Raw genomic sequence first — 12,156 nt, forward strand, 5'->3', positions numbered from 1 at the left:
TCAGACTTGTACTCTCATGAATTACTTTGTCTGTGGACAGTGCTCCACTAGCTGCGGTCTGGGAGCTATCTGGAGGACTTTGATTTGCAGCACCGGCTCAGAATCTGACTGCGACCGGGCCAAGAGGCCTGCACCTGCCAGGCAGTGTTACCTGAGGCCGTGCTCCAGGTGGAAGGTCGGGGAATGGAGTACGGTACGACTGCTCGTTATATAGCTGTATGTATTTTAATGTTGTTGTAGGACTTTTGTTTGAGACTTCTTAACCAACATCCTTTAGGATTTCGCCTATCTAATTAATGCCAGAAAAGAACCCCATCTTGCTTTATGGGGAGCTTTCAGGTCATGTGAGTGTATTGTTATTTTTCTATCCCCCAGTGCACCAAGAGCTGCGAAGGTGGAATGAAATTCAGAGAGGTCCTGTGCTTTGACCTGAGAGATCAAAGACCTCTTCGACCTTTCCACTGCCGGGCCATGTCCATCAGGCCATTAACACAAATGTCCTGCAACATTCAGACATGCCTGGACTGGTACACCTCCTCCTGGGGCCAGGTGAGCTAAATAAGAAGACCAATTATAAGGGTTGTAAAATCTGTTCTCAGTACATATTTAAACTACTAAATGTGATAGAAAAAATAAGTAACCAGGTAGTCTGTGGTTAAAGGGCATATATTGGCATTTTAACAACGTCTCTGTTTGAACTGTTTAGAGAGATACTTAGATTTGCTTCCTTGTTCTAAATTGAAAACTATAAAGTGAACTTAAGGCAGATGGAAGTTACAGAAAAGATGTTCGAACATTGAAATCTCTCATAAATGCATCAGACAGTATGATAGAAAAATATAGTGATAGAAATATATGCAGCTTGAATGTGAGCTGATAATGTGAAGGTTTATATGGTAATTTGTCCAGTGAAAAGAGGAAATAATAAGAATCGATGGCTTAGCGCAGTGTCTTGGAGACTTGGCAAACCAGCAGCCCGGCAAGAGGATTTAAAATTTATGGAGGGCCACTGGGTCAGAACACAAAACGTCTGGCTGCATTTAGATTAGAAGTTACAATTTCTGCTCTGGTTCTGACCAGCATTATTACTGTAATTTATACACCCATTTCCCCTATCAACTGTCACCAGAATCAAAAGCATGTGTTGTCGATGTATAATAAAAGGCAATAACATTCGAAAATGTAAACCTCTCAAATTCTCAACACAGATGCAAGGATATACACATGATCTTAAAAGGCAAAATGTAAAATGAAAGTGTTTAAAAAAAAAAAAAAAGTTTAGACCACCAGAGACTATGAAAAATGATTAAGGACTCTGAGGGAGTACAGCCTCTGGTGGGCTCTTTTGATGCCTGGTGTGGCGTTTAAAGACCAGAAAACCTGACATATTCTGACATCAAGAAAGCTGTGTTTACACAAAAAGTCCAAATGTTTGAAGCTCTTTGTAGTCATGGATCAAAGCACATTTTCTCTTTACATTGCAGAATGTGCACTGTGATTGAAGACTAATTTGCCTCAAACCTGGCAAAATAGTGGTTTAGCTCCTCGGCAATTAAGACCAAATAGAGTGCAGGTCCGTTTTTATAGCTGTAATCTGCTGTAATTCCTTTCCCTTTGCTTCCGCTCCCTCCTCCATATCCGACCCCTGCTGGGCCAGGAGTCAGGATACAACCTGCTCAAAGTACAGTGTTTGGAGAAATATATGACAGGATGTTGTGGGCCTTTTGTTAATTGCTGGAGACCCACACACTGTGCAGCAATGCAATATTCTACTGTTCTAGTTGACTCTAGTCTAGAAATGCTCTGATCTGCTTTGCACTGCAGATAGGTGTGCAAGCAAAGATAACCACAAGAAATGAATAGTCAAACACAGAGGTCCATAAGCTGCTGCATTAGTGAGCTCTGCCATTTTGCAAGGGCATTTACTGCACAGGTATGGGAAAGGACCTGAAAAGCTCTTTTTTTTTAACAAACTATGCAGTGTTGTGCAAGTCTCATTTTACATAATCAGTTCATGTTTTATTGTGAGGGTTTATCTAAAATATATTGGTGTAGATATTAAAATGTCATTTTGAGGGTTAAAAAATAAAACAACTGGACTTCTATTCTGAAGTTGAAGACGTTTTGCTTCCCATCCAGGAAGCTTTCTCAATGTCTGGAGTAGTGTGGAGTTCCCAGCTTTATAGACCTGCAGGCGAGGCCTCGTTAGAGCTTGGATTCACATGTAGATTAACCTGGAACTCATCGGCCCTCACATGGAAGACTCGTTAGGGTCATCGTTTGCCTGGCTCACAGGAGGAATGCTGTGGTCACACGTGTGGAGGTGTGAATTGGTGTGAAACTTGGCAGGAATCAAACCTAAAATTGTATTTTAAGTTTTTGAAAGTTGAAAGCTGACGGTGGCAAATAAACACGTTACACACTAAATCAGTTATGAAAAAAGCAAGCAAATCTAAAGGTTAGATGGAAAGCAACAGAGAATTTACATAACAACGTGAGAAAAAACATGCAATATGCATGCTTGTACGGCACCATCTTAGAGTAGCTAATACATGTGCAAATTGACCTCAGCATCTGAGAGCGTAAATGATTCATGATCAGATCAGAACCTGCACAACTATTAGCATGTTGTTAAGACTTACTGAGTTTATTGCAGATATTATAAAAGCAGCTAACAACAGCCGTGATGACATAAGGAATTTCAGAATACTGACATATTTGTGTGTTTCTAGGGTTTGAATTAAATGTACTAGGACACTTTTGAGATCTATCCAATTGTACTTGTACTCTTATAACACAGTGTTACATAAGAAGCAGATTGCCTCTCTGTCACTCGCATCCTCATCTTTGTAAACCACTGAGCTGCTGCACTGCAGAGACAGTTTGCTGTCATATCCAATTTAGATTAGTAAACCTCTCTTTGGGAAGGCCTGCATGTTCATTTATCACACTGACGCAATACAGGAACGATGCTGAATTGTCAAGATGCTATAAGTGTTGCTTGGTGCTCCGCTGAGTGCATTTGTACATTTAGTCAGAGGATAGATTGAGGCAAATGTCATTTGTTTGGGATTTGCCATTGTAGAAAAAAATGAGCTGACTCAATACAGTGTACCCAGCTCTGACACGTTCACTGCTTTTGTTTGTAAAGGTATCCTGTGAGCTTCTTTAACACTTCAGCAGAAAAAGGCTAAAGCTTAAAATGTAAAAAAAAATAAAATAAAAAAATAGAAGCTTACAGATGAATTTTTCATGCAGCAATGTTGGCCCATTGAATAGTTTGCCCATGCACTGTACAGAATACACACTCCGGGCTCCTTTTGCATGACTCACTGTGTCAAAGCTGCGTGGCATGCAGGCAAAAAGCCTGGGGCTCAGCTGAGATGTTCAGGAAGTCCAGGGCTCTTTAATAACTGCCTCCAGCACTTCTGGATTGCTGGTTCTGGCTCTCTTGTCTACATCTTGACCATTCCCTACAGAGCAGAGGTCTTCAACCCTGGTCCTCAGGATCCACTGTCCTGCATGTTTTAGGTGTTTCCCTGCCGCCACACACCCGACCTACATATGCGAGTCATTAACAGGCCTCTGCAGCCCCTGCTGGCTGCAGAGGAGCTCATGTAATCACCTGATTCAAGTGTGCTGGAGCAGAGACGCATCTAAAAGGCGAAGGACAGTGGATCCTGAGGACCAGGGTTGAAGACCTCTGCTATATAGTCTCTTTGAGGTTCATCTCAGGTGAGTTTGTCGGTCAATCGTGTGCTGTGATACCATCAACACATGTATTTGAACTGTTTTTAGTTCAGTGCTCCAAAATCATTTTTTTTCACCTGAACAAAATGTTTTATTTCATGTACTAGAGAGTAGAGAGGCACATAATTGCCTTCAATTGCTTCAGCTCCATTTGTTTTTCTCCTTAGTAAGATGTAGTTATTGATCTGTCTGGTCCAGGACGGGCTTAACACAAAAAGTGAACCATTTGTGACCATTATCCTGGATACCTCTGTCTAGCGGCTCTTGAAATATTGATTCCAGCCTCAGTCCACACCTTTAAGAGTCTCCCCCAATGTTTGCATGGGCTTTCCTTCATAATCCTGCCTATTGCCCTGCCACGTTTTCCATCCACTGAATATGTTGTAATTTTGGTTGAACAGTCAGGGAGGATGTGCTGCCCCTAGTGGAGGAGTTCAAGTATCTTGGGGTCTCGTTCACGAATGAGGGGAAGATGGAGCGGGAGATCGACAGGCGGATTGGTGCAGCGTCTGCTGTGAAGCGGGCGCTGTACCGATCCGTTGTGGTGAAGAGAGAGCTGAGCCAAAAGGCGAAGCTCTCGATTTACCGGTCGATCTACGTTCCTACCCTTATTTATGGTCACGAGCTTTGGGTCGTGACCGAAAAAACGAGATACAAGCGGCCGAAATTAGTTTTCTCCGTAGTGTGTCTGGGCTCTCCCTTAGAGATAGGGTGAGGAGCTCAGAGTAGAGCCGCTGCTGGGCTGAATAGTGTAAGTTTTATGCTTTGAATTGTATACGCAAAATTTATTCGCTATATTTAACAGTGATATTTTAATTGTAATGAGATCCGCTCTACCTGCATAACAATTTAGGATAGAATTTTGAAGATCTTTAATCACACTCATGAATTGTTAGCAAATGTAATTAGCAGTTGCTATACATCGCATATTTTGGTCAGAAAACTTTGCAACATGGCATTCATGGACAAGTTAAGAGTAGTTGTTTATTTTCTATTTTTCCGCTTTTTGAGTTTGTTTCTTTGTCGGCACTAAGCAATGTGTCAGCACGCTATAGATTTCAGTGGTGGCTATGACGTTTGAAACCAACCAGAGTGGTGTTTTAAAACTACTGCTTTGTCTGTCTAACAAAAGAGTGATGTGTCAGCCTGTGAATCATCCAACTGTAGCAAGTATTGAGCTACAGCCCAAGTCTTAGAAATGTTAGAGAGAAGTACTGTTTTGGAACTTTAGGAGTATTTTTTGTGACAAGTTTGTCAAATTTGTTTTGGCACAGACATAGCATTCATTCGTTCCTGCATGATTTCGTGACGTAGACAAAAGCTTCAATGTGCATACTTATACTTTTTTGTAGAGATGCCTCACAAAGCCTCCTTTCACATACCAGAAAAGAAAAAGTCCTATCAGAATCGCTTTCATGCAAGACACGGTGATTTGTTGTGGTGAGACAACTTTCATTAAGGACCCGCGGAGTAAAAGTAAACTCTGTGGCAGTTTAATCCACAGATCAGTGTATTTTTACAACTCTGAATCATTATTTTCTTTACCCAATCAGGTGAAAGACGTATCACTACCCTAACTGCAGACGTGTACAGACTTTTTATGCTGTGTGTTGCTCAGTGCTCTGAAGTGTGTGGAGGCGGTGAGCAGCAGCGCATTGTCACCTGTCCAGAGGATGATCGATGCGACCGAGACCTTCAGCCAAGCACTATTCAGCCCTGCAACAGTCAGCCTTGTGCTCAGTGGCTCACTGGATCGTGGGGACAGGTACTCTTGCATTATAACCACTTAATTACAGCCCAGCTTCGTTGTTAATCTGGTTTAATTCCATACGGGACAAAGAACCTCAGTTACCTTTTCAAAAACCTGCATACTCATTGATGACTTAATCATATTCACCTCTTTTTTTCATTTTTCATTTTGCTTGTAGGAGTAGTTCATGTAAAATGTATTATATCCTGTAATATCCTTACACGTTTTAATCTTAATGTAATCTTTAAAACTAAATTGGAATATGCAGAACATGTTTGGACAGGAGATTAGATTTTGCTGTTGAAATTCTCCAGGTTTCATATTTCAATCATTCATAGCTAAAAGTGCCTTGGTGATTTATCCATGTCAGTGATATTTGTTCAACGCAATGCCTTCCTTGCTGAATAACTGGTGATCTGTTGAAAGTCACCCAAAATAACTAAAACTAAGGATTAAAGATGACTTCTTAAATGCCAGATTTCAGCTTTCACCTACAAAATCTCCTTCTCTCTTCCCTTCAAAATGTCCCTGCCAGACTTTAACTTTGCTATCGTATACATATAATCGATCAGATCTTGTTTACTTTTAAGTTCAGAAAGCATTGAAAAGGATTCTTAGTCATGTATTTAAATATTATTTTTGATCGTGTTAAAACTAAAACAGATTTGGTTCTGATTTATGTTTTTTGTTTGCATCGTATGCAAAGCTATGTTTATCTAGTTTTGTTCCTCCTACGTTATTTTTTCTCACCTTTACTTGGTAGCTTTCTTTAAGAGCATCACCTGGTTTCAAATTCAGAATGAAACTAATTAGTTTTGGGTCTGGTAAATTCTAGTTAATTCTTCAAAATATTAGATCTTAAATTGGTTTTGATGATTTATTTTTTTCAATGATTTGATACCGCTCAATGGGTTTTTCAGATTTTTGAATCTGCTGCAGTAGAGTAGAATAATTGTTGTATGGTAGATGTTTGTTTTTCTTTTGCCCCATTAATTATTTAAGAATAAATATCAAATCATCTGAGAACAAATATTAGTATTAATAATACATAGAAATTTTTTCAAGCTCTCCAGCTATGTTTACATACACAAAAATTGAAATATATTCGGATTCCAAAAATAAAATGATCAGATTGTACCATTTATATGAGCACACAATCAATTAATCTGATCATGAGGTGCGTTTATATGTGTCTGCCGTTATTCAGAATAGAACCACTCTGACATGCGCAGTTATCAAATTTCCCTAAAAAAAACAAAAACAAAGAAGAACTTCCGTCTTTGCTAAACAACAAAAAATAGTAAACAAAGCATTCTGAACCAAGTTCGTTAGTCTTTTGAGGGACCAGGATGGACTTACACCAGCTTCTAAGTACAGTTGAAACGTTACTGAATAAATTTAGAGTTCTTTAAATTTATCAAATAGAAAGGTTGTATCGAGAGCCCCGACTGTTTTGCTTCCTGTATTTCAGCCACTCACCGACGTGGAAATACGTCATGTTTATGTGAGGGTCAGGGACTGACTCAGGTCAGTTTGCCACATTGGAAATAACTTGATCCCGACAAGCGTTTACCGTACATGCATGCTGATCTCATTATCAATTAAACCACCCCTCTCATTCGGATTACAATTTCATTCCAATTGATCCAATCCCAATGTTCTGATTGGCTTGTTTGCATTATGTATTTTTTATTCCGATCGGCCCTTTAATTCTGATTACGCTGGTGAAGATTCTCAGTCATCCAGGTCATGGTCATTCCAAAAAAGTTAAAAAACAAAACAACTGGACTTTTTTCAAAGTTTGAAGACGTTTTGCTTCCTATCCAGAAAGCTTTCTCAATTCAAAATGTCTGGAGTAGTGTTGAGTTCCAAGCTTTATACTGCCGCCCAACAAAGGCCTTGTCACGGCGTAGATAACATGCAAATTGAACCGAAACAGGTCCACCCCCTTAGTATTAGGGTCATTTTTGGCCTGGCTTACAAGAGCGATGTTTTGATCACGCGTATGGAGGTGAGGATTGAGGTGATAATAGGAAGGAATCAACCCTATCGCTGTGTTGTACATTTTTGAGAGTTGGAACCTAAGTCCTCCTCCTCTGTTTAAGGTTGTTTTTCTCTCTTAATGTAAATGGCTTCCTTCAAACTGCAAAAAGAAAACTAAAAATAAGTAAAATTTTCTTGAAATGAATGTATTTGCCCTTGATTTGAGCAGGTAAATAGTCCTATTTACCTGCTCAAATCAGGGAAAAATACATTCATTTCAAGAAAAAAAAATTCTTATTTTTAGGTCTATTTTTGCAGTGCATGTCCCTTTCAAACCATTTGTCTTCTTTGTTCTGATTATGTTTTTTCCATTTAAACATAGCGATTCACTCTTCCTGTGATTTAAGTTGAAGTGAAACATTCAACATATGCTGTATATCCCTGTTTATTTGACTTGGTAGTAATTATTATATATTCAATTATGTCAGGATCACACCTCTCTTACTCTTACTCTCTTATTTTATTGGCCTAAAATTAAAATCCTTAGTGATCACTGTTCTATGCAAACAATTGAAAAAAATACTTTTTACTACTTCCTATGCTATATCATTTGCACTGCTGTGTGATGCCTCAGTAATTCTAATGCGTTCCCTTTGTGTATCCACCTACTGATTGCTTCTCTCTGATGAGTCAAAGGTTTCTGCATGTAAAAATGAGTACTCTGTATTCCTCTGTTGATTGCAGCCTTATCCAGAACAGTCAGTCACTTGTCTATGTTAATTCTGCTTCTGAAATCAGCCAAGTGAAAACACAAGTCTAGTTTGGTTTGAAACCAAACTTGCATTAATTTCAGTGGAAATTAAACAGATTTTTTTATTTTTATTTTTTTTTTTGTTGCTTTTTTCCATTAATTTTGGCCATTTCACACTGAAACCATCAAACTCTACCAAACAAAAACAAAAAAGAGTCTTGCTGCAAATATTGAGAGGACAAGCTAAGATAAATGAAAACATGTCAATATTGACAATTTAAAATAAAAAGCAGTGAAACTTTTGGGAAATCTTTCCGTGTGCAGTGTTCAGCTTCTTGCGGGGGAGGACTGCAGCATCGGCTCATCAAATGTGTCGACACAAAGGCGGAGGCTTCAGAAGAGGTGGATCAGGCTCAGTGTGACCAGAAGCTAAAACCTAACAGCACCCAGAGGTGTAACTTACACGACTGCAAGAGTGCTTCCTCTGGTGAGTAAACCCAGTTTTGCAGTTTGATTTGTATCGCTATCGCCGAGCCATAATCATTTAGGTGGATCAAATTACATTTATTTATATGCGTGATTACCATAACAGCTGAGGACACTTGAAAGCGCTCCTGCTGCAGGTGATTCCTGAGTTACAATAGTCAGTATCATAACCCCCCTGGTTGTGTAGCTGACTGACAGAGTTTTGCAGCTGCTTGCATCAGTGGTCCTATTGACATAGCACTGACCCTGCAGAACGCAAAGACATGTTCACCTTTAGCAGAAGCTATGAACAATACACAGAACATCCAGTTCTTCTGGGCAATTTGGGATCTTGAGTCACGGATTGCGTATTGCGTCACAGGAGTGGGAGGTAATGGTCAGAAATGCTTCAGCAGTGGGTAGAAAAGAGTCGCCTGAAGAGATTCACTTCACTTCAATTTCAAACAGAGATCTGAGCTAAAAAACCTCCATATGGAGTCCTGGGTTTTCTCTGCAATCTCTCTGCTTTTAGTTTCCCAGTATTGAGGAGACTCCAAGATTTTTGGTAGAGGGTATTGTAAAATAATGTACCAGCAGCCTTTGATTTGAATTGCATTTGTGTCTAAAAGTGAACGTGAGGCTATCATACACATTTGTATTATTTTCCCCTATCATCTTGGAGTCTAATCATTTTTATTTTATGCTGCTTTGGTTGAGATTAAAGCTATGAAATCTATTTGGTTTTCACCCTGTGGTACACATTGTTGCAGGAAGTCAGTAAAAATGCTCTACTCAGTTGTGCATTCATAAAATAACTCTAATTCTATTACTTTTAATTTTCTTTTGTAATAAACATGAAAAAAAAAACATTTTAAGTGGGAAAAGAGACATGATTCATATTGTTACTGGAGGTACTTTTGAAGAGAAAACACATAGCTAAACAAATTCAATTTAATGTATTAATTTATTTAGCAGGGACAATACATTAATTTGCATTGCTGTAAATGCACCAGAATTAGTCAGTAAGCTATTTTTCATCCATTGTCCCTGGAAAGATGGAGACTTTGTCTCAGGATTTAAAAAAAAAAGATTAGAAATACAAAGTTTCTATAAATATACATAACTATGCAAATTCTGTCAATAGATACAGTGAACAACAAAGCAGGCTACCATATTAATATTATCTAAAAGTATCAACAGTCATTAGAACAATTTTAAGGTATAAAACTATAACTACTACTAAGTGCAGGGAATAGCATTGATTATCTCTCCATCATGACACCTGTTAGTAGCTGGGATATTATTAGACAGCAAGTAAACATTTTTTTCTCAGATCTGATGTGTTGGAAGCAGCCAAAATGAGCAGTGAATGTGAACAGCTTTGACAAGGGCCAAACTGTGATGGCAGGACGACGGGATTGAAGAGTCTCCAGAACTGCAGCTCTTGTAGGGTGTTCCTGGTCTGCAGTGATCCAAATCTATCCAAAGTGCTTAATCAATGTGCAGTTTATTGCACAGGTAGCTAAACATTTGCTCAGACATCCTGAAATTGGGTAATCAATGTGCAATGTGAAGCTGGGAACAATGACACCCCACCACTTTGAGGCTAAGCTAAGTTCTTTTACTTTGAATGTGACGAAAACCCATAGACTGAGCAGCAAATTTGTCATGTCTGCCATTGTTGCATGTGTTTGTGTCAGAGACAACACATGTCACGTTACTTTTTAGACTCTGGGGCTGCCTTGCGATGTTGAGGTGGTACTCAATTGACGTGAGGCCGCCTGTCGATCAGTCTTGGAGACTCTTCAGTAACTGACCAATCAGGGATTGCAATTTGTCCCAAAGTGAAATGCCCCTTACCTGCAGAAGCTGCTCTGTCTGTCCTTCCGACAAGATACTAGGATTTTGCATTACAAACACATTGCGATCAGAGCAATTTCATTAAAAAACATCAGTAAAAATAATTAAACATTGTTAGTAGGGAAAGTACAATTCAGACACGCGTCCTTTCCTGAAACCTAAAAGAGCCTAGTAAAATGTAAAAGATGGATAAGCGGATGACCAACTTCATGAACAGCTGAACACAACAGTGATCGATAAGGAATTACTGCATGTTCGTCAGTATAAAGGTAACTAAATTTTTGTTCATAAATATCCAAATTAAAGGGTAATGGTTGATGCTAGTTCTGCTGTGTTTTATGTGTTTTGGATATCTGTACCAAATAGATGGTCACATTGTCTCCACTCCTTTAACCAGCACATTTTCTTTTTGTTCTGTTTTTTTCTCTGTTAAAATTAGACCACAAACTATCGTCATTGTTCTTCCTCTTAATCCGTGTTTATTTTCTCTGAAATTTTAATCTTGAGAGGTTTTGCAAGATTTCCCATCTGACACCTGCATGATCCCGAGTGAAATCTGTACGTGTGTGGTGTGTTGTTGACCGGGCACCATCCCAGTGTACGAACAAACCTGTTATATCTACCATTATTTTATCATTATGTGTGGTGTCATGTTTTGAAAATTGGCCGAGTATTTTAATATCCTACCGAGGGAACCAGCCTTTAGGCTGCTATTTTAGCAATAACTTCACTGACAAGATTCACCATTGGTTTGGAATTTTTTACCTGTCTTTTTGCCTTGATGAAAAAGAAATCTTTATTTATCATTGCAATTGTACATTCCAATGAAATTTGTCTTCTGCTTTTAACCTATTCCTTAGGGAGCAGTGGGAAGGAATCTGGGGCTAAGGGTTTTGCTCAGGAACCCATAAGGGCAGACTGTGGGGATCAAACCAGGTACTTGTGTCCTGCTCAGAGTGCAAGCCCGCTGCTCTACCACCACTGATGTTGGTAGATAAGGCAAACATTCCTCTTTTAACGCTGTGAGCTTCACCATCACTGCCATTACAGCGTCTTTGTCCGTCAGGGGTTAGAGCCGCCTGGGGTACACTTCCGCATGGGCGGAGCAATCTTGAGTTAATGTCACTTCAATTGTAGTGGAAAACGACCCAAACCATGTAGGGTTGAGTGGAGCAGGGTCAACTTGAGCTGAGTAAAAAAATGTCCATTGTTTATTGTATAGATATGGAGTTTATAGTTGTCACTATAGGTGGTCTAGTAGAAGTGTTCATAAACAAACCACAACTAAGTTCTTTCAGTGTCAAAACTGCACACATCGGCTGCAAGCAACTTTTTCATTAAACCGTTGTTGTTATGATGGAAGACTTTTTTTCTTGTTTTGTTATGGGGGCTGGATAGCCTCCAATCTCCAATGAGATGGTTTGGGCAATGTTGTGCTGCAAAGCCTGGGGTCGTGCCATTCATGTGGAAGTTATTTTGACAACCAAATCCCTCTGTGAGACATTACAGCACAAAGAACGTTGATCCATGCTGAGCATCTTGATGCCAAATACCCCAGCACACCATTGTTGTGCCTGATCAGTGGACAAAACACTAT

General features: G+C 39.4%; 1 protein-coding gene across 1 annotated transcript in view; it reads left to right on the forward strand.

Annotated features, from left to right (window-relative positions):
- The window catches only part of LOC105916372 (A disintegrin and metalloproteinase with thrombospondin motifs 7), a gene marked incomplete in the record, with an annotated part of 219,136 nt that overhangs the window by 176,181 nt on the left and 30,799 nt on the right, over window positions 1-12,156 (forward strand). The window contains 4 exon segments of the mRNA XM_036129684.1: window positions 41-193; window positions 376-549; window positions 5,369-5,515; window positions 8,559-8,721. Coding sequence (XP_035985577.1) covers window positions 41-193; window positions 376-549; window positions 5,369-5,515; window positions 8,559-8,721 — 637 coding nt within the window.

Source organism: Fundulus heteroclitus, unplaced genomic scaffold (assembly GCF_011125445.2).
Source record: "Fundulus heteroclitus isolate FHET01 unplaced genomic scaffold, MU-UCD_Fhet_4.1 scaffold_201, whole genome shotgun sequence".
NCBI classification, from domain to species: domain Eukaryota; kingdom Metazoa; phylum Chordata; class Actinopteri; order Cyprinodontiformes; family Fundulidae; genus Fundulus; species Fundulus heteroclitus.